This window comes from Protopterus annectens, chromosome 1.part1, assembly GCF_019279795.1.
Source record: "Protopterus annectens isolate FY-2018-M chromosome 1.part1, PAN1.0, whole genome shotgun sequence".
NCBI lineage: Eukaryota > Metazoa > Chordata > Ceratodontiformes > Protopteridae > Protopterus > Protopterus annectens.
Genome location: NC_056726.1, coordinates 1,631,746,463 through 1,631,771,129, shown reverse-complemented (window position 1 = coordinate 1,631,771,129; position 24,667 = coordinate 1,631,746,463). Strand labels below are relative to the sequence as shown.

The 24,667-nt window shown below is 44.5% G+C and overlaps 1 protein-coding gene across 3 annotated transcripts in view; it reads right to left on the bottom strand.

Moving 5' to 3' along the window:
• Positions 1–24,667, bottom strand: part of MEAF6 (MYST/Esa1 associated factor 6) — a 919,140-nt gene that overhangs the window by 568,050 nt on the left and 326,423 nt on the right. For all 3 annotated transcript variants that reach the window (XM_044083666.1, XM_044083674.1, XM_044083682.1), the window contains exon 4: positions 6,444–6,489. In XM_044083666.1, coding sequence (XP_043939601.1) covers positions 6,444–6,489 — 46 coding nt within the window. The remainder of the gene's footprint in view (positions 1–6,443; positions 6,490–24,667) is intronic.

Below are 24,667 nucleotides of genomic sequence, written 5' to 3'. Positions count from 1 at the left end.
GGGGAGCAGAGGTACTGCAGGGAAAGCAAAGAGAAAGAGGCCTGTACAAGTGAAACAGAAGGCATCTGTCTACCAGGCTAACTTCTTTTAAGTCCCTGGAGCAAAACTTTTTCAAATGAGTATTTTGGCGAAAAGGTCCATCAGTGGCACACACCATTTTTTGGCTTACTGAGAAATACTTCCCTATGCAGTCACCACTCATGGGGGTCTGACAGGCTTTTGCTGAGGTAAACTGCTAGTTAGTTGTGTACAACAGGCAGGTACTGTGCCATAAGATGTAATCCTAGGGAGTGTACTGTTTTCTCTGCTTGTTTATGTATCACAACTATGGTATTGTCTGCCTTCACTATTAGTAGTCCTGTTTTCCATTTCTCTTAGGTTATCAAGTCATTTTGGACTGCCGTAAATTCTTTTAGACTTATGTGTTCGTGTCTGAACTTGGAGCCCCACTTTCAGCCTGGAGGCAGCTGAAGTGGGCTCTCCAGGCTACTTCTAATGCATCTGTTAGAGTTTGTCCTTGAGGGGTGAATCTAAAGGGGAGACCAGGAGAGAGGGAGCAAGCCTGGTTCTACAGGTGAATTCCTTCCTGAGGCAAGGAATCAGTGTTATCTTGGCTGTGAGAAGTTGTGAATGCTGGCAACACACATTCTTGAGATACCATTGTAGTTTCCTCCTGTGCAGTCTGGCCATGGGAATCATGAGGATGCAAGAGGCCATATAACCCAAGCCCCTGAGCTACTCCCTGGCAGTGAGGTAATCTCTGACCATGATACTTTTAAACTACAGGGTCAGAAAGGACACTTCATCTGAGGGTAAGAAAGCCTTCAGGAGAGCTGAATTCAGTAAGGCCCCTAGGAACACAGTTCTGGTTGAGGGGTCTGGTTGAGATTTCTGTGCACTGCTGGTGAAACCCATGGAGGTTAAAAGGTCCTGGGTGAACAAGTCCGATTTGAATTTTTTCAGATTTGTTGCTGGAGGAGGCCATCCTCCAAAGATGGGTAAATCTGGATCCCTTTTGTTCTGCAGAAGGCTATCATTGGGGCTAGGCATTTTGTGAAAACCCATGGAGCAATAGACAAGCCAAAGGGCAGAGCACAGAACTGATGATGCCTGGTACCTGCTCTGAAGCGTGAGAAACTTCTGTGCGATTCCTCTATGGGAATATGTAGGTATGAGTTGTTTAGATCAAGGGTAACCAGGAAAGCATTTGGAGAGATTATGGGCAGAAATTTTTGAAGGGTGAGCATCCTGAATTTTGGAACCTGCAGGAATTGGATGAGTCTTGACAGGTCCAGTATTGGCTACCACATGTCTTCTTTTCTGGGTAACAGGAAGAGCCTGGCGGAAAACCTCTTCATTTTAAGTGTTCTGGTACTGGTAGCACCAAGCCCTGAGCTCACAGCAACTCTATCAGGGTCAATGCCTCTGTTTTTTGGTTTGGTAGAATGTCTGGAAAGTCTGTGGGTTTCAAGGGTTGCTTGATTTTAAGTTTGTAACGTTTTGATATAATATTTAGCACCCACTGGTCTGTAGTAATGAGAGCCCAGTTTTTGTGGAATAGTGATAGCCTCCCCCCTAGCCTGGGAGAGCTGGAGCTGGGCAGGGGGAAGAGAGTGCCACAGATGAGTCATGGTTGCTCGCTGCCACGGGCTGTGGTCTTGAACCCCCTTAGCCTGTTTCTGAATGCCACTGCTTGGGCCTCCCGGCTCCTGGACTGGATGGGAAACAGAAAATACACCCCTGGGATCACACCTGTGTCCCTGCTGGACAGGGAAAACAGGTGCTGACTTTAAGGGAACATGACTGAAATTCCTGGCTAGGTTTATAAGGGCCTCTGGGCCAATAGCCTAGTAGCATCCTACGAACCTATCAAACAGTTGCACGAGACAACATAACAAACCTGACCATTTGACTGTTTATGCCACAGTACCAATACTGTACATTTTAGCCTTCCTTAGTGTAACTTCTACCAGATAATACAGTATGACACTAATAGCAACACTCCGTTCCACTCCAGTTGTGGAACTCATCTTAATGTACAGCATATTTACATTGCAAGCTGGTGTTAGACTTTAGCACGTCTCACTGTCTCTGATTTTCAGAGATGCTAGTGATTTTCCTTTAAACTTCTGTTCTTCTACTCATAATAAATGTGATTTTATTACAGAGTTGTGACAGTCAATGCCATTTAGTAATGCCAAATATTATTATTTCACATTTTTAAGGGAAATGTGAATTTTTAAGAACGGAGATAAAAGATCAAAGTGGTCATGGCAGCCAATGCTAAAAATCAGTATAAGTTAAATATTGAGATGAAAGGAAATACAGTGGAAAATATTAACACATTCAAGTATCAGAGAAGCGGTGTTTGAGGATAGAGGAACACTAGCTGAGTAGTTCAAAGTTAGAAAAGGAGGTGAAGCCAAGTGTCAGCATTGCTGCTGTTGTCGTCATCACCATAATTACCTTTATTTTAACTTTATTCCTGGTTCTGAAGAAAAAGAAGTTGAGGTCTACGGACTTCAAAATATATATGTTTTAAAACCATTTTGGACTAAATGTGGCTAAGTTTATAGTGAGGGATCTTGTGCAGGTCACTTCTGCTCTGAATCATTCATACTACTCTACAGAAGCGTCTCCTACAGTCAAACATCTGTTTGTTTTCTCTAGGCCAGATAAAAAATAAATATGAATCTATTATAAGAAGGGCAGAAACACATATCGGAAATTATAACACTAATATTGATGGCAGTGTTTGGGCATAAAATGCAACCTTATCTGGAAAAAAAAAATAAAGGCACATTTTCCTTTACTTACTAAATTGATAGGTAGCTCTTAGACTCGTGAATTGTTTTGCGTGGTTCTTTGCAGTCATCAAAAGACAACAATAAGGTGTTTGCCTTACAAACATAAGGTGCAGAGTTTGAGTCTCACAAGGGACAAATGGCTCGCAAGGGCAGTTAGCTTAGTACTAATCTATGAATCTATATATTTATTAACCAAACAGCTAAAAGCCCCTGAAATAAAGCATTGCTAACACATGCAAGCACATGCACACACACACGTACACACAATACCTCTGAACTGTCCAGATTTTCGCAGAATGTCCAGATTTTTGCCTTGTATTTTTGGCCTGTTCCTCATAAAATTTGTGGTTTTCAGGCAAATTAGTGAGATTTGAAGTCACTAAATAATGAGAAACATTTGAGTTTCATACTTCATATCTTTCAAAAAAATACATGCCAACACAAGACCTGTTATTCTAGCAAAGTTCTAAGTTTATAGGAGCAATTTTTAAAATGTGTCCCTATTTTTATACTTTTGTCCCCCATTATTTTGAGTTTTGTCCAGATTTGTTGTGTTAAGAGGTTGAGAGATGTGCATAATACACTTTGAACAGGAGTTTCAGCAAATGACAGGTTACTAAAACTCTCATTTTTACGAAATGAGATAAAAAATCAAAGTGGTCATGGCAGCAAATGCTAGAAATCAGTATAAGTTAAATATTGAGATGAAAAGGAATGTAGTGGCAAAGATGAACACCTTCAAGTATCAGAAAGGTGTACTTGAAGGTAGGGGAACTCTGACTGAGTAGTTCAAAGTTAGAAAAAGGAGGTGGAGAAGCCAAGTGCCAAAACTGCTAGAGACAGTGCAATAGAATAATGGTAAAGAAACTGAAAAGAAAGGTGTACAAAATGGTGGTGTGATTGGTTCTGCTTTATGGTGCAGAAACCTGGGCAATGAATGCAGAATAACTGAAGAAGTTTGATTTGATGGACAATGGGATGTGCAGGTGCAGACGTTAATATAAATAAAACAGTTTTGTTCTGGTTATATTTTGTGTTATGTAATATTAGTATAGAAGCAGTTAATTTTATTTTCATAATTTATTTATTTCAGTTTGATGACCGGGGAAGTCCACTGGGCCAAGAAGAGCTCGTTTTCAGTGGCGGCCTGGGGAGAAAAGCTCCAGAAACATAATACAGACATACATGATGTAGTACAAACATTATTATTAGGGAAAAGAAAACAGCATGATACATATGAACAAAGAACATTGTAAATTAAGCACACAAGTACACAGAGCAGTAGTATATACAACAGCATGTGCAAAATACAGATATGCGAGTAGATGAATGTTTTTTTTAAAGAAAATTTTAGTTTTGCACAAGTTCAAAGTTTTATACAAGTTCAAATATTAACATAAATAAAACACTATTCTTCTGTATATTTTGTTTAATATTTTTTTGTTCTTCAGTTTGTGTTTAAAAGTTGGTACCCCACAACAATTTCATTTGGAGTGGGTGGGGTTACATATTCATGCATGCAAATATGTTAATAAGCGTACAGATTTTTGGCTAGTTGTACCTATTTTTCACAGGCTTTTGTCCAGACTTTTTAGGATTCCAGGTTTGGAGGTATGTACAGGGTTATTGAAGAGATGTTTGTGTGAAACCAGAAAAATATAAAACCGGTCAGGCTATTAGCTGGAGGCAGGGAGTCTGGTTTTAAAGAGAAGTCCAGAAAAACATTTTCCACCATCTCTAAAAACAGAAGGTATGGTTAGGGTTTGTGTTCAGGGAGGTTAAGAAATTCCCTTATTCTTTTCTTTGATTGAGGGTAGTCTTGAGCATCCCACTGGAAGTGTTCCCTCAAGGTGTGCAAGGTTTCCCCAAAGGAAATATCCTCAGAAGGGGAGGCTGAACCCAGGTACTCCTCTGAGTCTGAATCCTAAAAGAGGCAATGGAAACACCTTCTCCAAAGGTAGAGTCCTTCTGGTCAGGATCGTCATCTGACTTGAAAGGGTCAGAAAGTTGTTCTGAAGGGATGTCCTTTTTTCTTTTACTTGGGAAAGACTCGGGGGGGGGGGTGAGACTGTCTGGATCTTACCCGAAAGATTAGAAATTCAACCAATCTCACAAGATCCTGTTGGTAAGTCTGGGAATGGGGGGGGGTGAGGCTGTCTAGATTTTACCAGAGAGAGATTAGATCTTCAGCCAATCTCACAAGATCCTGTTGGTAGGTAGGCCTAGGTTGGGGCTGGGAGGGAGACTCTTTTCTATGAGTGGCCTTAGGCTTAGGTCTGATATTGACATCCAGTGCAGAACTGGCACCCAGCTCCCATGTGCGAAAAGTTGCTGCAATATCCTGGCTATGCAAAAAAGCAGTTATCAGTCTTAACACAGTCTTCAGAAGCTGGGGTCTGCAAAGTGGTCCTTGAAAAGATGTTGAGCAACTAGAAGGCATATTGGACTCTGAACGGGCCTTGACAGAGGCCTGCATCCCAACCTCTGTTGCAGATGAGAGCTGTGAAAGCTCCTTAACTTCTTCAGCACTAACAAGCCTAGGAAGACTGGCTTGTGGCAAACGGCCATCATCCGATGTCCTACGCCTGTGGCATTTTTCCTTATTCCTTTTCAATTAGGGATATCTACTTTGGATTGACTAGCAGATGCCAAAGGATGCAAATGGCCTGAATACTCACTAAACTGTCTAGCTAGAATCTTGGTCCTATGCCTAATGCTCCTGCTATTAAACTGGGCACAAAAACGTCAACTGGGAATGTTGTGTTCCAGGCCCAAGCAAGTCACACAACAGCAGTGGAAGTCCCAGTGTGGAATCTGTTTGCCACAGCAGAGAAAATTATTAATTTTTTTCTGACCTTAGTCAAAAGATACATAAAAGGTTTCCCAACGAGATGCTTAGCTTTTCACTGTCTTTCTCTGGTTTAGCCCTGCCAACGCACTGACTGGTGCTCTGCCTCAGGCTTCAATGGCATGAAAGAACAGAGGTCATGGCACTGTCCGACTCCCCTTATATCCAAGTGTAGTGGCATCACATGGGGCATCCACTGGCTCCTGAAGGAGGGAAACTTTTCTCGGATAGTTGGGCCAGCCAAAGGCTTCCAGTGCAGGAAATCCCACAAGTTAGGACTGCAACAGTGAAACATGAAGAACATATGTAATTGTCTTATCTGATTTGCATTTTATACAAATTGTGATATACTTAGTGGAAGCATTCATTTAGTCTCTGTAAAGCAAACGTATGGCTGAAGCTCTGAAACCTAGACATCAAGCACAGGTGGGGTATTTACATAAATTAGTACATCTACACCTGACGCATAAAGTCATTTGGATGAGCCTTTCAAACAATAAGGACGGGCTAATTAAGCTACAATGTGTTGAGACATAGTGACCTTTTAGTTATAGTAGTTAAGATGTGTAGGGGGGTACAGCCCAGCGGATGAGGGGAGAATGCTTCAGCATAACCGTGAATAATTTACTGAATCATAATACTGCATTATAACTTGGAAAATAGAGTAACTTCGTAATCCATCACACTCTGTTTGGATGATTTAACTGAATACATGAAAACTATATGGTTACTGTCAAAACTAAATTTTAAAAGCATGCTAACACAGCAAAACAGTCTAACACACTTACGTTTCTCCACCATTTGATCTTGGACTCCTCCCAGTGCACTTACAGCCTAAAAAAAGAGGAAAAATGCTTACTTTTTCTATTTATTTCTTATCTGCAAATAATTACTTCCATTTTACATTATTCCATTATTTCATACACACTACTACTCTAGGGAAGTCCAAGACTTGTAAGCAGACATGAAAAAAGTACCAAAAGAAACGTTTCCAAGTTAGATTATGGACCTGAAGGTTGTTTTCAATGGCACTCCAAACTATTTATTCTAGTAATATCAATAGTTAACATTATTAAAACAGCTAAAATAAATGTAAATGCATAGCCTTCAGTTCTTAAAAATTCAATGGGTCAGGACTTGCTCCATAGACCCTTCTTGCTTCCAACTGCTAAGTACATTTTTTTCTAACGGGCATATGTCAGCCCTTCACTCCTTACAGAAAAGGTGATGAACATTTTAATCATTCTTCCTAAACTCCTACATTAGTCATCAATGGCCACTCGAGCAAAACTAAAAAAAAATACACCTTTATTTAATATCAGCAAGAAATTCTTCCTTGGTTAATGATACAAGGTGACAGTTTGCTTCACTGTGATTAAATAAAGGTGCATTTTTTAGCTTTGAGTGGCCAATGGTGTCTGTTTAAAATACGTTTTGAAAGAAATTTGGCCATTTTACTAAGTGGAAGTGCTATAAGAGTACTCATTTGAAATCTCAGTACCTACTTAGCAGGGTCCAGACATATGCAGACTCAAATAGCCAAAAATTAAAAGTTATGTACTCACCAAAACTAGGCGTGTGCGCTGTCCATTTTCATTCTTCCTCAACAAATGCATTACAGATCCGATCCTCAGATCAGGCTGAGATGCATACTTCAGACTTTGGAGCCAGCTTTCCATAATGCCCTAATCCATTCTCAATACCTCAGATCGAGTTTGTTGTCATAAGGTCCACATTAATAAGATAAAGAAAGGGATAGATAAAAGAATAGGGCTCAAACCTGGACCAACAGGTTCCAATAAGAACACCAAGAGGTCACTCCAGAAGATTCTAGGAAGGGGGATGGATGGGAAAGTTGAGGAAGAAAGAAAATGGACAACACCGATGCCTAGTTATGAGGAGTACATAACTTTTAAATTTGATGTTGTCCTTTTCATTCTCCCTCAATGAATGGGGTCAGAATCCCAAGCTACATGAATCTTAGGTGGCCCTCATGGAAGGATATTCCGGAGGACCGCTGAACCAAAGGCAGCTCTGGAGATTAGGTCAATTTGTAATGAGTAACAAAGGTATGAGCATCGGACCATGTGGCTGCTGTGCAAATATCATCAATACAAGCTCCTGACCAAAAAGGAGATGAAGTGGCAATGGATCCAGTTGAGCGGGCTTTAGGCAGTGCTGGTAGAGAAATACCTTGTTGGGAATAGATCCAACAAATGCAAATGGTTATCCACTCAGCCTATGTAATCTTAGATACTTGATAACTCGGTTGATTTGTTGAGAATGGTACAAACAGCTGATCTGATTTTCTGATTTCTTTAGTTCTGATAAAAGCCTAATTGTGCACATCCAGAAGACGTAGCATGTATTCTCCTTTGTTAGAAAAATTTGGAAAGAAAACCGCTAAATGGATGGACAGGTTAGTGTTAGATTCAGAAGCCACTTTAGGTAAAAAGGAAGTTTTTTTTTCTTTCGTGAAGTAATCCTGTCTTTATGGAAAATAATGTATAGAGTCTCTGATGAAAGAGCCTGAAGTTCAGAAATTCTTTCAGCAGAAGTGATAGCTACTAAAAATGCTTTTTTCTATGACAGCTACTTTAAATCATTTTTTGCGGAAGATTCAAATGTTTTTTTTTTTTTTTTTTTTTTTTTTTGAGTCAGACCATGTAGTACCACAGTCAAGTCCCAGGGAGGCAAAGAATCCTTTACTAGAAATCTAAGGAGGAAAGTACCTTTCAAGAAAGCTTTACATAACTTGGAAGAAGCTAAATAATCATTTTTATCTCTTGTATGAAAATTTGATATGGCTGCCAACTGTAGTTTAATCGTAGAAAAAACTAGCTCCTTCTTTGAAAAGGGCAGCCAGAAAATCAATAACAGTAGGGACAGGGGAAGTATAAGGGTCAACATTCTTTCCTAATGCCCAAAGGAAAAAGCTTTTCCATTTACTCTTGTAAACCATTTTGTAGAATCTTTTTGCGAGGATAATAAAATGGTACATACCGGGGAAGAAAGCCTGGGCTGTCAGGCTATTATTGGAACAGATGAAACCATGTGCTTAGTCTGTGAGTTGGGATATTGGGATGACTCATCCCTGAGGGGTGTGAGAGAAGATCTGGCGTTGGGTCCAGTATCCAGAGAGGGTAACAAAGATGACACCAAAGGAAGGGGAACCACACCTGGTGAAGCTAGAAAGAAGCAATAAAGATGACTGAGCTCTTCAACTGAATTGCTTTCTGTAAAAATTAGGGATCAAAGGAAGTGAGGGTTAAGCGTAAAGGAGATCAGATGACAAAATGTGGACTACAGCATCTCTTGGTGACTCCCCCTGAGGGGAAGTCAGGGCAAAATATCTGCTGCACTTGTTGTTGTGGGAAGACACAGAAAGGTCACAGCAAAGGTGGCCCCAATGATGAAAAATTTTCTCTGCTACTGACCGTTTGAGACCACTTGTGAGGCATCAGAATGGACCTGCTGAGTTTGTCGCTAGTACGTTGGATTTCCCCAGAATGTGTGTTTTTTTGGGGGGGACCACGTGCCTTAGATCATCTTTCCCAAGTAATGCCCCACCTCACCTGGGAGGCATCCGTAGTCACTGTGGCCAAGATGGCAGAAAAACAAAGGGCCGGCTTAAGTAAAAATATCTGATTGGATCCACCAGTGAATGTGATGTTTGCATATTGGTGTAAGCTTGACTGGAAAAAAATAAGGGTTGTCGAAAAATAGACCATTGAACAACAAGAGTCAATTGAAGGATACCCATAAAGTAGTGTGCTGAAAGGAGTAGGGCTATTGCTGCTGCTACAGACTTTAAAGCTTGGAGAATTAATCTGGCTGGATGAGACAGATGGGAAAGAATTGGATAAACCTAAGGTGTGAGTATGTCTATGCGATGAGTAGGTAAAGAGGCAATTTGTGTTGTCATGTTCAGATGTACACCAGTAAACTGCAGGCTCTGTACCGGTGTCAGATTTCAATTGGCATAGTTGGCTGTTATACCTAGTGAGTGACAAATCTGGAGCAAACAGCCACTGGATAGTTGTAGGAGATGCATGGTAGGGGTTGTGATGAGCCAGTCATCTAGGTATGGAAACACTGAATCCTTTTAGCATCATGTGAGTGGCCACCACTGCCATACATTTGAACAGTATGGGGTCTGTGGTGAGTTCAAAGGGCAGGGCTCTGAACTGGTACTGACGGTCTCCTAGCCAAAAGAATGTGTCTTTGGGAATGCCTGTCTATTTTGATGTGACAGTACGCATCCTAAAGATCTACAGAGCACATCCATTCATCCTTGTGTAGAAATGGCAGAAGAGACTGGACACTGACCATTCAGAACTTTGACTAACACATACTGATTTAATCTGCTTAGATTCAAAATTGGTCTCAGGTCCCCAGACGTTTTGGGCACTAAAAAGAAACACAAGTTCTGAATCCTGTTTGGTCTTATGGGACCTCCTGGATGACTCTTTTGTCTAGCAGCTTTTGAATTTCTTATGCTGCTGCTTTTCTCTGAATGGGTGGAACATCAGGAAACTTCTTTCTTTTGTAGATTGGGAGCTAGGAAAATGGTATGAAGGAACCTCTGAATATCATTTTTAGCAGCCAGGTATCTTTTGCTATAGCAGCCCTGGCATCTGGGTGCAGGGACAAGTGTCCCCAGACTGCCTCCAGAGGTAGGCAGTTTAGCAGCACTTCAGAAGCACTAAAATGGTCTATCCATAAAGGAAACATAGAAATCCTGATTTTACAGGCCTCCTCTGTGTTGAGGGCAGCATCTACCATTAGAACTGCCTCTTCTGCCTCTGAAGGAGTTGTCTCTGCGTGAAACCTAGAAAGGTCCCTGAGATTTGCGGAACCACATTTTCTTACCACCTCTCTGATTTCTACAGAAAGTTTATTGAGGGATAGAAAACTTGATTCCTGTCGCAGACAGTGTCTTTCCTTCTCGTTTGCTGCAGGTAAGCGTTTCTTTCACAGATGGACCAAACAAAGATGTTCCATCAAAGGGAGTATTAATAAAAGATGCCTTGAAAGGCCCCACAAGTCACATAAGTGCATCCAGGCATGTCTCCTTACTGCAAAGACTGAAATGGCTGCCCGTGCGGTGCCTTCAGCTGTGCGAGAGATCAATCTCATGGATGCATTGGAAATTGACAAAATAGTGGCCAGCTAAGATGATCTTTTGAAATTGTCTGCAGACATGGACTCCGAGAGAGAAAGAATTTGATAGTTCTTTGGTGAAATCTCTATGTAGCCTGTAAAGTGTGCCAAATAGTTAAGGGACATCACAGTGAAGGTCACGGAGGCAAAAACTTGCTCTCTGAATCTGTCCAGTGCCCTAGCCTCTCTGCTTGGCGGGTGGACAAAACAGCTCTGTTCTGCTAGCTCTTTTTTAGTGATAGCTGCCACCACCATTCATCTATGGGGACTCCTTTGCTCCAGTGGGGTTTACTTTTTGGGGACTAAGAACTTGTCAGGACAAAATGACACTGCCTCAACAGTATCCAGTTCCTTCCATGCCCAGCGAGAGACTAGCTCAATGAGCTCATCCACCGGGGGGTGTTCACCCAAGACGTACAGTAGATGAGCGAGAAACAAAAGCTTTCAGAAATACTAATTCCTCTGGAGAAGAATTATCAGAAGACCAACCACCTTTTTTGTTTAAGTATCTCCAATACATCTTCAAAGGAGATGTCATCAGGTGGTGATCTGGAGAATCCTTCTCCTTCCTCGAAATCAGCATTTTCAGTGACAGACTCCAACAGGGAGTCTATGTGACTCCTCTTGCACGTTCTCTTCTGATGGACCTCTTCAGGGGGATGTTAAGGGGAGATGTCAAAAGAAAGAGGGAATTCCTCAGTGGGAACCAAATGGAAGCTAGATGGAACCAGCTGTCCCTCTGAAATAGGCCTAATGGACTCAAAGCTCACAGCAGAGGAGAGAATAAGGGGAGGAATCTGACGAGACAGAGTCTCCAGAATGAGAAAAAGCCATACCTCTCAACTGATTAGATTTTTGCAAAATGCCCAGATTTTTGCCTCATATTTTTGACCTATTTCTCATAAAATTGCGTTTTTTCTGGCAAACCATTGAAAGATTGCCGAGGATTGAAGAAATAAAATAATGACAAATGTTTGAGTTTCAGGCTTCATATGATTCCGAAAATTCATGTTAATGCAAAACCGGTTATTCTATCAACTTTTTAAGTTTGTAAGAACAATATTTAAAATTGTCCCTTTTTCAGCCTTTGTCCCTACATTATTTGTCCAAGATTTCTTGCACTAAGAGGTTGAATTGTATGGAAAAAGCTCTTTCCACAACCTCGAAGGCAGCTAGACCCAGAGAAGCTGGGGCTACCCTCACCAAAGCCAAGTGCTCCAATATGGGTAGATCATGACTCTGACCAGATCCGTGCCTACAGGAGGGAAAGTACAGTTGTGTATACTTACCATAAATGTAGATGTTCGAGTGTATTCACTGTTGCACTCATTACATTTGGGTTATCTGCTTGCAGGTAGCCCTCAGTCAGCCTGATTAACAAAGGCTTGGGTCCTGCATCGGTTGCTGTCCCTTCTTCCATGACTTAAGGTCGTCAGGGGTATAAAACATGCAGGCAAGGCCATTACATCAGTTTTAACTTGCCCCAGATGTCAGGTGCCCCCCTAATGGGAAGCAATTAAATATAAAAGTACAAAGATATACCTCCAACGAAAAAGCAAATACACCAAAAAGGATTTTAAGCATAGTAAAGGAAAGTAGCGGTATAGTCAAAAGAAGTCAGGGGGCTGGAGGGAGGGTAACTAGGACTGCAACAGTGAATACACTCGAACATCTACATTTACGGTAAGTGTACACAACTGTACTATGTTCTTCGTGTTTCACTATTGCAGTCATCAGATTTGGGTAGATTCCCAAAGCTAAGGATGGGAGGAGGAAATTAGATTGCATTAACACCAGCTATAAGGCCCTGCAAGACTACAGTGGCAAAGCCAGCTCTGGATTTAGAAAAAAATGGCCAATAGCAATGCTTGGTGAAGGTATGTACAGAAAGTACAGTTTTGTACCTACCATAAATGTAGATGTCCGAGAGGTATGCATCTGCAGTCCTAACAAATGGGTTGTCCTGGCCTCAGGCAGCCCTTCGGTCGGCCGGATTCCAAAGTCTGGGCCTGGCCTCGGCTGATGTCGCACTTCACCCGACGTCATAGCTGCAGTTCAGCGGGTATAAAGGCATCAGCCGACGCCATTTTCCTCAGTGTTTCTTGCCCCAGATGCCAGGTGCCCTCTAGGAAGGCTAAATTTGGATAAATGCAAATGTTTCCAAACAATAGAGAGCAAATAGAAATAAACATGTATATACATATATACAAACAAATACACCATAATAGATTCCCCAGCTAGCTACAAGATGGGCAAATACCCTAGGAGTACCACAGAGGGAAGGAGGGTGGGTAATCCTGACTGCAGATGCATACCTCTCGGACATCTACATTTATGGTAGGTACAAAACTGTACTATGTCCTTCAAGGATGCATCTGCAGTCCTAACAAATGGGTAGAATACCATAGCCAAACTGCGGGAGGAGGCACTAAGGAGGCACTAAGAGTTTATGGTGTAGTTAAGATCCCTTGCAAAACAGCAGTGGCAAAACCTGCTCGGGATCTGGAGTATAAAGGTAGATTATAATGCTTGGCAAATGTATGCACGGAGCTCCAAGTAGCAGCTTCTAAAATGTCTTTGGTAGCCACTCCTCGTAAGAAAGCTGTAGTAGTGGCTGTAACCCTTGTGGAGTGAGGTCTGATGTTTTCTGGAGTTGCCTTTCCATGAAAAGAGTAACAAAATCTAATGCAATTTCCTATCCATTTTGAGATTGTTTGTTTTGAAATTGCTTTTCCTTCCATTCCTGTTGCATATGCTACCAGAAGCTGGTCAGTTTTTCTATTGTTCTTGGTTCTGTCCAGGTAGTAGCGCAATTGTCTGTGTACATCCAAGGTATGCAGCAATCTTTCTCCCCTGTTCTGTGGGTTGGGGAAGAATGTTGGTAGGTGTATTGCTTGGTTCAATGATACCCTGGAGACCACCTTTGGCATAAAGGTAGGATTAGTTCTCATGGACACTCTATCCTGATGGAAGATAAGGAAGGGCTGTACTGCCATTAATGCCTGTAATTCAGAAACCCTTCTAGCTGAAGTGATTGCAAGCAGGAATGCAATCTTCCAAGATAAGTACTGTAATTCTGCTGTTGCTGCTGGTTCAAAAGGGGGAAGTGTCAACTTTTCTAACACAAAGTTCAAGTCCCATGTAGGCAATGGTGGTTTCCTTGGTGGCTTTACATTTTTAATTCCTCTGAGAAACTGCCTGAGTAGAGGTTGAGAAAAGACTGGAGGATCCATGTTGTATTCTGCTGAAATTGCTGATGCATGAATCTTAATGGAGGAGTAAGACAGACCATTGTGGAAAAGCTCTGCTAAGTATTCCAGGATGTTAGCTATGTTTGCCAATGATGCATCTATTCCTTTTGTTGTACTCCAAATGAGATATCTTTTCCATTTTGTTGAATAAGTTTTCCTTGTTGAGGGTCTGCGAGCCTCCAAGATAATGTCTTTAACCCTTTGAGATAAGTCTGGGTTATTTTTCCTTATGTAATGTTCCAAGCAGCTAGCTGCAGTGTTTTCAAGTTTGGATGCAGGATTTTGAAGTTGTTCTGTGTTAGCAGTAGAGGTAGTAGGGGTAGAGGCCATGCGTGTTCCCGGGACATACTCCTCAGTAGCGGGTACCAATGTTGCCTCGGCCAATCTGGAGCTATCAAGATGATCCTCGGGTGATCTTCTTTGATCTTCAGTAGCACTTTGTGCATCAAAGGAAGAGGTGGGAATGCATATGCTGTCAGGTTTTCCCAACTGAAGGATAGGGAGTCCACCTTCCAAGCAAGTGGGTGGTATGTCCTTGTGCAGAATTTCTTCAATTGGTGGTTGTGTGGGGATGCGAACAGGTCTATTTCTGGCAGTCCCCATTTCCTTGTGATGGTTTTGAAGATGTCTGGATGCAGCATCCATTCGTGGGCATCCGTGGTGGTTCTGCTTAAGATGTCTGCTAGAATATTTTCTTTTCCTGGCACAAATATGGCTTGGAGCTGAATGTTGAGGCTCAGGGCCACATTCCAGAGGTCCATTGCCATCCGGCATAGAGGATATGAATGTGTGCCTCCCTGTTTGTTGATATACCACATCACTGTGGTGTTGTCCGTCCTTATCAGCAAATGACCCTGTTGAAGAAATGGTCTGAATGTCTGAATTGCCTGCTTTACTGCCAGCATCTCTTTTTGATTTATGTGTAGGTTCATCTGGTCTTGAGTCCATAAGCCTTGTATGCGCTTGTCCACCATGTGCGCCCCCCAACCGAGGTCTGAGGCGTCCGTAGTGATAGTCTGGCTTGGGTGAGGCCTGTGGAAGGGCAGTCCTTTGTTCAATTGACAGGCCTGGGCCCACCACTGGAATTCTTGCTTCAGGCATGGAATTATTGGAATTTGGGTTTCTAGGCTGTGCTTGTGCTGAGACCATAAATTCCTCAGGTACCATTGCAACTTCCTCATATGTAGTCTGGCATGTGGAATTAATATTATGCAGGATGCCATGTAACCCAGGGCTTGCAGGATTTTCCTTGCTGTAAGCTGGTTCTGCGTTGTTAATGCCATGAAATAGAGTGGTAGCTGCTTCTGTTTTTCTGCTGTGAGGAATGCCATCTGGTTTGATGTGTCCAGTTCTGCACCCAGGAAGGTTATCCTTTGGGATGGTATCAGCCTTGACTTTTTTGTTGACTGTGTATCCCAGGGCTTGCAGCAGGTGAATAACCTTTTCAAATCTTTTGTTAATTTGTCTTTGCTGTCCGCTTGTAACAGGCAGTCGTCCAGGTATGGATAAATTTGAATTCCCTGAAGCCTGCAATGAGCAATTACTGATGCCATGCATTTCGTGAATACTCTGGCAGTAGATAAGCCAAAGGCAATGCTGAGAATTGATAATGCTCTGATCCTGCAAGAAATCTGAGGTATCTTCTGCAATTTGGTCGTATGGGGACGTGCAGGTATGCCTCCTTGAGATCCAGAGTCACCAGCCAAGACTCCTTGCCCAGCATGGGAAGAAGTTGCTGTAGGGTCAGCATTTTGAATTTTGGAACAATGAGATATGTGTTTAGAGCGGACAGGTCGAGGATAGGTCTCCATTGGTTTTCCTTTCTTGGTACTAGGAAAAGCCTTGAATAAAATCCTTGTCCTTGTTCCATAGCTCTCATCCTTAGTAAGTGGTCTATTTGCTGTAGAGCATTTGTCCTTTGGTTTGGAGGTAGGTTTGGCATTCCTCTCTTCCTTGGAAGAGTATGGAAGTGAAACCTGTAGCCTTTGTCTATTGTCTGTAAAATCCATTTGTCTCCTGTAATGTAATGCCAATTTACTGAAAATAAGGCTAATTTTCCGCCTAAGGGTGCTGCCAGTTGTTCCCTGGTAGGCAGTTTCGGAGCCAAGTCACTGTGATTGTCCTGTAGAAGTGGTAGTGGCTGGATCTGTGGCAGTAGTTTTCTGGCTGTTAGGCTGCCACTGACGTCCCCTGTAGGCACCTCTGGATTGACCTCTGCCTCTAGGGCGTCTATTTCTACTTCTCTGTGCTCTGGTGGTGTCTGGAAAGGACCAATTCTTGGAAGGCCAGTTCCTACTAAACCTCGGAGGCTGGACCTGTAAGAAATCCTTGACTGTCTGGACAGATTTAGCTTTTTCTTCCACCTTCTTCAACACTTGCTGTGCAGGGGAACCAAACAAACTGTGCTTTTCCATGGGAGCATCTAGAAGCTTTGACTTTACATGGTCTGGTAAGGATTGCTCTTTTAACCATGCATGCCTTCTGATCACTGTACCAGTCATAGCTGATCTAAAGGAAGCCTCCAGTGCATCATAGCCGCATTTTAAGGAATGATTACTGACCTGCTGAGTGTTATGCACCAAATCCTGAAGGGACTTACGGTCTAAAGGTTCAGGCGAGGACAGTTTTTTAGTGAGCTGATCTAACAGAAATTCCTGATACTGAATCATGTGGAATTGACAGTTTAAGGCCCTAGCCGAAAGAGTAGCAGAAGTATAAACTTTTTTATCCCATCTCTCCAATGCCCTAGATTCTCTTTCAGAGGGGAGGGTTTTTTTGGCAGAGGCAGCTGCTACAGCTTTGGGGCCCTGTGAAATAGTTTCAGAATCTGCAATAGGAGCCTTATACAAATGATAATGTGTGTCCGGAACCCTGTAGTATCTGTCGGGTTTAGCAGGGGCCGGAGGCAGTGAGTCAGGGGCAGTACAAGCATCATTAAATGCATCATTCACAACTGTAAGTACTGGAGGAATAGCTAAAGGCTTATGCTGTGGTAAATGTAAAAAGGTCCTAAGCCTTTTCCTAGAGTCTGAAAAATCCTGGCCCTGCCATTGAAATTGTTCCCTCATAGCAATTCCTCAGGAGGAGAGGCAGAAGGTATGGAATCCTCTGCATCAGAGTCCTCATATGGAGAATAAGGGCCCTCTGGAGGATTTGTATTTTCTGAATCATCAGAGGAATAATCTGAAGAAACTGGCTCAGGGGGCTCTGCTCTAAGCCTCTTCTCTGGAGGTGGGTGAGAGGCCCTGTCAGGGTGAGACTGGGTTCCCCTGATCAAAGAAATGAGATCCTCTGCTAGACTAAGCATTTGAGTACTAGAGCTAGGCCTGTGAGAGGGGGCTTTAGCAGGCACGGCCTTTGAAGATTTAGCTGCTTTAGCCCTGGCAAAAGCCTTAATTGACATGGATGCAGGGGGCCTAGCAGCTCCACGTGCAGGAGTAGATACATCTAAGGGGATAGTATCTGATAAATCCTGAGAAACTGTAAGAGCAGGTGGATTTTCAGTAGCAGATTCAGCCATGCTGGAAGAGGCCTCGGTAGAAGGAGGCATGCTTTCGGCCGAAGGAAGAACCGCGGACTCGGTTTCGGCCGAAACCGAGACACTCGCGGTTGGCTTAACCGCGGTTTCGGCCGAAACCGTGGACCGCGAGTGTCGGTCCTTTTCCTTACGCTTTTTAGCTAAATGTGAAGTCGGAGTCTCCGACGGCATGATATAAGCAAAAGCGGAGCCGAAAAACTCCTCTGCAAACTCCGACCGATGTCTAAGTGTTCGTTGGTTGAAGGAAGCACAGGCTAGACAAGCTGCTACGTTGTGGTCTGGGCCTACACAAGGTAGGCAGTAAGAGTGGAAATCTTTATGAGGTATTTGTTTCCCACAAGTTAAACAGTTATTCACTTTTTCTGACATCGGCTGAGGCAAGAAAGAGTCCCCAACGGGGTACTTAGCTTTTTAGAAGTCTTCGGTAGTAGCAATCTCTGGTTCTGACCGACCGGCACTTGCAAACAGCTTCTGCTTCGGGCGCCACGCGGCAAGAAAGACTGAGGAAAATGGAGTCGGCTGATGCCTTTATACCCACTGAACTGCAGCTATGACGTCGGGTGAAGTGCGACATCAGCCGAGGCCAGACCCAGACTTTGGAATCCGGCCGACTGAAGGGCTGCCTGAGGCCAGGACAACCCATTTGTTAGGACTGCAGATGCATCCTTGAAGGACATCTCCAGGTAGCAGCTTCTAGGATGTCCTTGGTAGGGACCCCTCTGAGAAAGGCTGTAGAGGTAGATGCAGCCCTGGCTGAATGCGGCCAAATCCCCTGTGGGGTAGGTTTTCCATGGTGTTTATAGCAGAAATTAATGCAATGGCCTATCCATTTAGAAATGGTTTGCTTTGAAATGGCCTTCCCCTCTGCCCCTGCAGCAAATGCAACCAGCAGTTGTTCAGATTTCCTGAGAGGTTTAGTTCTGTCCAAATAAAATGAGAAGTTATTTACCTACCATAACGTTCCATGTTAGTTGTCTTCTTCTCGCCTTCTTTCTTGCTGGATGGGTTTGGAGCCGATCGTCGGCTCCGACTCGGCCTATACTAAAGCTTGAGAGCTAATTTTACCGGCTCGAGGTAACCCTATATCCCATGATGATAGGCACTAACTACCCAGATCTCGTTTGGTAGCTGAGAACATAGCAATTTTAGCCTCCCAACCCAAGGGAGAAAAGGAAAGGGGGAAAAACTCCCATGTGCCACTACCTGAAGGTATAGTTACCCAAGGATAACCAGTTTAGGCTTCAAATTATGAAGGGTGAAGACCCTGATAAAAAAGGGAAATCCTTTCGGTCTATCCAGGCTAGGGGGATGGTGGGTGGGACACAAGAAAGAAGGCGAGAAGACGACAACTAACATGGAATGTTATGGTAGGTACATAACTTCTCAATGATAAGTTGTCAATCTCGCCTTCATTCTTGCTGGATGGGACCGCGTCCCTAGCACCTTCATCCCGGGTGGCTCATTGGAACAGGCTCTTGAGAACAGTGGAACCAAAATTTGCCCTGTTTCTGGAGGCCATGTCTAATTTATAGTGTGTAATAAAGGTATGAGGAGAGGCCCATGTGGCTGCTGAACAAATAGTATCCATTGGCAATCTAGCTTGAAAGGCTGTTGATGTAGCTAAAGCTCTGGTTGAATGGGCTCTTGGCTTAGAAGGTAATTCTTTACCTCTGAGTTGATAGATATAGGTAATCACAGAGGAAAGCCATCTAGACAAGGTTACTTTGGATACCGGAAGGCCCTTTTTACCTTCCGCATAGGACAGAAAAAGCTGTTCAGATTTCCTAGTTTGTTTAGTTCTGTCCAGATAATAACGGAGCCGACTATGAACGTCGAGATAATGCAGTTTTTGCTCTGCCTTGTTAGAATAATTGGGAAAGAAAACTGGAAGATCGATAGATTGATTTAAATTTGCCTGAGAAGCCACTTTGGGCAAAAAAGACGGGTTAGTTCTGAGAGAAACCCTGTCTCTGTGGAAAACTAGATAAGGAGGATGAATGCAAAGGGCATGGAGTTCTGATACTCTCCTAGCAGAAGTTATGGCAACTAGGAAGAGAGTTTTCCAAGAGAGCAACTTTAAAGAACAGGAAGGCGCAGTTTCAAAAGGAGGAAGAATCAAGGATGTTAAAATCAAATTTAAATCCCACTGTGGTGGGGGGTCTTTGATTGGGGGTTTGAGCAAAAAGATACCCTTAAGGAAGGCTTTACAAAGCTTGTGGGACATGATGCTGGAATCCAATAGGCCTATGTGAAAATTTGAAATGGCCGCTAACTGAACCTTTACAGTAGAGGATGAAGAGCCTGAATGAAAAATTTCCGCTAGGAAATCCAGGACTGACTGTAAAGGAGCAGTGAAGGGATCTATATTCCTAGCCTTTGCCCAGAAGGAAAAACGCTTCCATTTACTAGCATAAATCCTTCTGGTAGAGGACTTAAGGGAAGCTACAATAATATCACGGACAGAATTGGAAATCTGAGGAAGCCTGGCTAAGGATGGAAGTGGAGCAACCAAGCTGTGAGGTTGAGAGATTGGAGGGATTGGTGCAGCCGCCCTGACTGGTGGGCCAAAAGATCTGGCACTGGGTCGAGATGCCAAGGCTGTTCCAAAAGGTAACGATGCAGGAACAGGAACCATATCTGTCGAGGCCAATAAGGGGCAATGAGGATCATCCTGGCTCTCAAGGCGGTAGCTTTCTGAATCAACTGAGTGATTAATGGAAAGGGGGGGAAAGCGTATAGAAGTCTCCGAGGCCAATCGTGGACTAGAGCGTCTCTGGGGGGATGGCCTGGAAGGGGAAAGAGGGTGAAGAAGTCGAGGCACTTGCTGTTTTGAGGTGTTGCAAAAAGATTGCAGCAAGGAGGACCCCACTTCTGAAAAATCTCCTCCGTTACTGATTGCTTGAGAGACCACTCATGTGGCATGAGAATAGCTCTGCTCAACCTGTCCGCTATGATGTTGGACTTCCTGGGGATATGCGTTACTATCAGAAACCGCTGAGAAGAGATCGCCCATTGCCAAAGTCTGAGTGCCTCTCGACACAGGGGATAGGACTTGGTTCCGCCCTACTTGTTGATGTACCACACTATGGACATATTGTCCGTCTGAATTGCAATAGTCCCTAAAGGAAGAGAGTCTTGGAGGGCCTGCAACGCCAAAAGCACTGCTCTCATCTCCAGGACATTTATGTACAGGTGGCATTCGAAAGGTTGCCATGTGCCCTGGACTGTCCTGCCCTGAAAATGCCCCCCCACCCGATCAGGGAGGCATCCGTTGTGACAGTGGCGACCGGAGGGGAAGGAACGAATGGTCTGCCCTGAAGAACTTGAGGGGAGACCATCCACCAAGACAGATGTTTCTTGCAAGATAGTGTTATTATGATTTTGTATGTCAAAGGAAGCTGTTGGAAGGACCACTGGGAGAAGAGCATCCACTGAAGGAGCCGCATGTGAAAATGAGCAAGGGGAAGTAGCGTGATGGCTGCCGCCATGAGACCTAACACTTTTAGGACAAACCTGGCCTGGATTCTTTTGCTCTGAAGTAGGATATGAGCATGATTTCGAATATCTAAAACGCTTTGCTCGGTTAATTTTGCTGAGAGCTGTATGGTGTCCAAGGTGGCGCCTATGAAGGTAATAGACTGACAAGGCGACAAGGCAGATTTTTCGAAATTTATGGAAATACCTAGCCCTTTGCAAGTTTGAATGGTGTAATCTCTGGCAAGAAGAAGCTGATGCCTGGTGGTGGCAGTAAGGAGCCAGTCATCTAAATACGGAAACACCTGGAATCCTTGACGTCTCAGATGAGCCGTGACCACTGCCATGCATTTGGTGAACACTCGGGGGGGCTGTAGTGAGACCACAGGGCAGGGCCCTGAACTGGTAGCGACTGGCCCCCAGCCGGAAGTGGAGAAACCTTCTGGAGCGCCTGTGCATCTTGATGTGATAGTACGCATCCTGAAGGTCCACTGAGCACATCCAATTGTCCTGACCCAGAAAAGGTAGAATGGACTGTAGCATGACCATCCGGAACTTCGTTCTTTTTACAGACTTGTTTAGTCTGCTGAGATCCAATACTGGCCTCCAGTCCCCTGTCTTTTTTGGTACCAAAAAGAACTTGGAGTAGATTCTAGATCCTAGTTGGTCTGCTGGGACTGGCTGGATGGCTCTTTTTGTTAGCAGTTTTGAAACTTCTAGTACTGCTTGTTCCCTTAGACTGGGTGGAACGTCTGGGAGGGGCCCTTCTAACCGAGCTGGGGTGTGGATAAAGGGAATTTTGTAACCCTCGGATATAATCGACTGTACCCATTTGTCTTGTGTGAGAGAAAGCCAGGCTTCCGGGTACAGCGATAATCTTCCTCAGACTGCCTCCGATGGTGGACAGTCGGGCAGCTTCTCAGGGATGCTGGAAGGGATTATCAGAGAGAGACTCTCTGTTACCCTGATTCTGCGGACCTCCTCTGCCTCTAGGGCGGCGTCTGTTGTTGTCCCCCCCCCCTGCCTCTCGGGGAAAACTGACCTCTTGTGTCAGGTGTGACTCCCTGAGATTTGCGGAACCACATTTTCCCACCCTTTTGACCCTTAGGATAGGGTCTGGACGGGTAGAAAAATGGACTCCTACGACAGAAAGAGTCTTGCCATCTTGTTCGCATCTGGTCAACGTATCCTTCACTTGAGGTCCAAACAACGCCGAACCATCAAAGGGGGAGTTAGTGAAGGACACCTTGAAGGGGTCTGCAAAGTTGCAAAGCCGCATCCAGGCATGACGCCTTAAAGCCACACCTGTGCCTGCGGCTCTACTCACTCCATCGGCTGCATAGGAAATAAGCCGCATGGAGGAGTTGACAATGGAATTTAGGGTTCCCAGCTGGGAGTTAATTTTGTCCTGAGACCCCGCAGCTGTTGGATCCTGTAGAGTAACACCCATTTCTTCGAGAATGTCTCTTTGAAGGCGGGTGAAATGGCACAAGTAATTCAGCGACCGCATGGCGAAGGTCGCTGAAGAGAACATCCACTTGCCATACCTATCCCTAATCCTAGATTCCTTATTAAGAGGATGTATAGGCACTGAAGGATCAGCCAGTTCCTTCTTAGTGGCTGCAGCCACCACCATGGCATCAACTGGGACACACTTTGTTAAGAATTGTTTATCTGACGGGGCTGTGATAAATTTGGAGGGCCTCCGTGGGGTGGGTTCCGTCGTATCAGAGGCCGTCCACGCCTTCTGTGCCACCACTTCCATGAGGGGGTCAAAAGGCAGAGACACCCAGGAGGTGGAAGGGCGAGAACCAAACGCCTCCAGGTAAACCGACTCGTCCTCGGAAGGATTGAGGGTAGACCAGTTCCCCCTCTGCTTAAGGATTTCAAGGATGTCAGAAAAAGAGACATCCTTAGAGGGGGACCGTGGGGACCCTTCCGACTCATTCAAGTCGGTATCAGATGTGAAGGACTCAGGGGAGTCCACATGCTTCTTCTTACATGTCCTCTTTCGAGGGGGTTTACCTGATGGATCAGGGGAAGCCTCAGAAGAGGAGGATATTCCCAATGGGGAAACCTGAGGCGTTGGGTCTCTATGGTCGGGAATGAGAGAGTGGGTAGAGACCGCAGCAGGCATTACAGTGGGAGGAGCTGATGGGAGCTGACCGTGGGGCAAGCACAGGGGCCAGAACGCTCCTCATGACCTCGAAGGCGCCCCCTATCAGGCAGGACAGAGGGCTCCCATTCCGAAGAAATAGGAACCCCAGCCGGCACCGAGAGACACGGCTCCGAAGCCGATGTCGGGGCCGAACTTACCAGCGCCGAAGCTCCGAGAGGGAGAACGGGGTCAGACAAGGGTCCGATGCCATTCGCCCCCTCGGAGCCGACGAGGGAGTCCAAGTGCCCGGATCCCTCCATGGATGGGACCATGGAAGAGATCAGAGCCGAAGGGGGAAGTATCGGCTCCGATGTCACTACGGTCACGGCTCCGAGGAGCTCCGGCTCTGAACTCAGGGGCAGAGTCGGAGGAGGAATCGAAGATGGTATGGGTAAAGCCACTGTCTGTTGAGATGGGCTGTGAAGCATTTGGGCCAGTGCCTGAGACTTTAGAAGTCTACTAACCACCCTCTCAAGGTCATGGTCAGAAAGCCTGGAAGACCGAGAGGAATGGCTCCGCTCCAAGAGCAAAGGCGATCTCGGAGCCGAGGGAATGGACTCCAGGGACGGAGACCTAGATCTTTTGTGGGTGGAAGATGGCACCGAGACTAGTGGTGCCGATGGAGCCAAAGACACGTTGGCTCCGACCGGAACCGACTTAGGAGACAGAGTCTTTGAGGCATCGGCTCCGGCCGGATCCGATACAGAAGACTGCGACATAGCCGTATCGGCTCCAGCCAGAGCCAATCGTGACGCAGTAGGTGAGCCACCAGCCGAAGGCTTAGAACACGGAGGCGACGGTTTGGATGGCTTCAAAGGTTTACCCGGCAAGGACTTAGCTGGGGAACCCTCGGGCTTTAATAAGCCCCTCAAATTAACTTATTCCTGTGCTCCTGCAGGACTCTTGGACTGAACGTATGACAAACAGAACAAGGGTCCTGCAGGTGCAGGGGTCCCAGGCAATAAACGCAAGAAGTGTGACCGTCTGTCAGTGACATTTTCTGACAGCATGAGTCACACTTCTTGAAGCCTGAGACTTTAATGTCATTAGACATTAATGCTGTAAAAAAGAAAAAAAACTTCCTTAGAAGCTAAAACACACACATACACAAAGTAAAAATAAAGGTTAATAAAACCTAACTGTCCCAATACAAGGGAACAGGAAAAAAACGGAAGGGCCTAAGGCCTAACCTTAACAGGGGAGGGATAAAACTTTGGGATTTAGGGATAAGACCAAAAAAGGGACTCAACGGGGTAGGTATAAGTACTATACTATCTGATTACAAATTAAAGGGGAAAAAATCCCTAAGAGAAGAGAAGAAAAATATTAATTTTTCACTAACCTGTGGAGCCGGTAAAAAAAGCACCTCGCTAGCGAAAGCGGCAAACGAGATCTGGGTAGTTAGCGCCTAGCATCATGGGATATAGG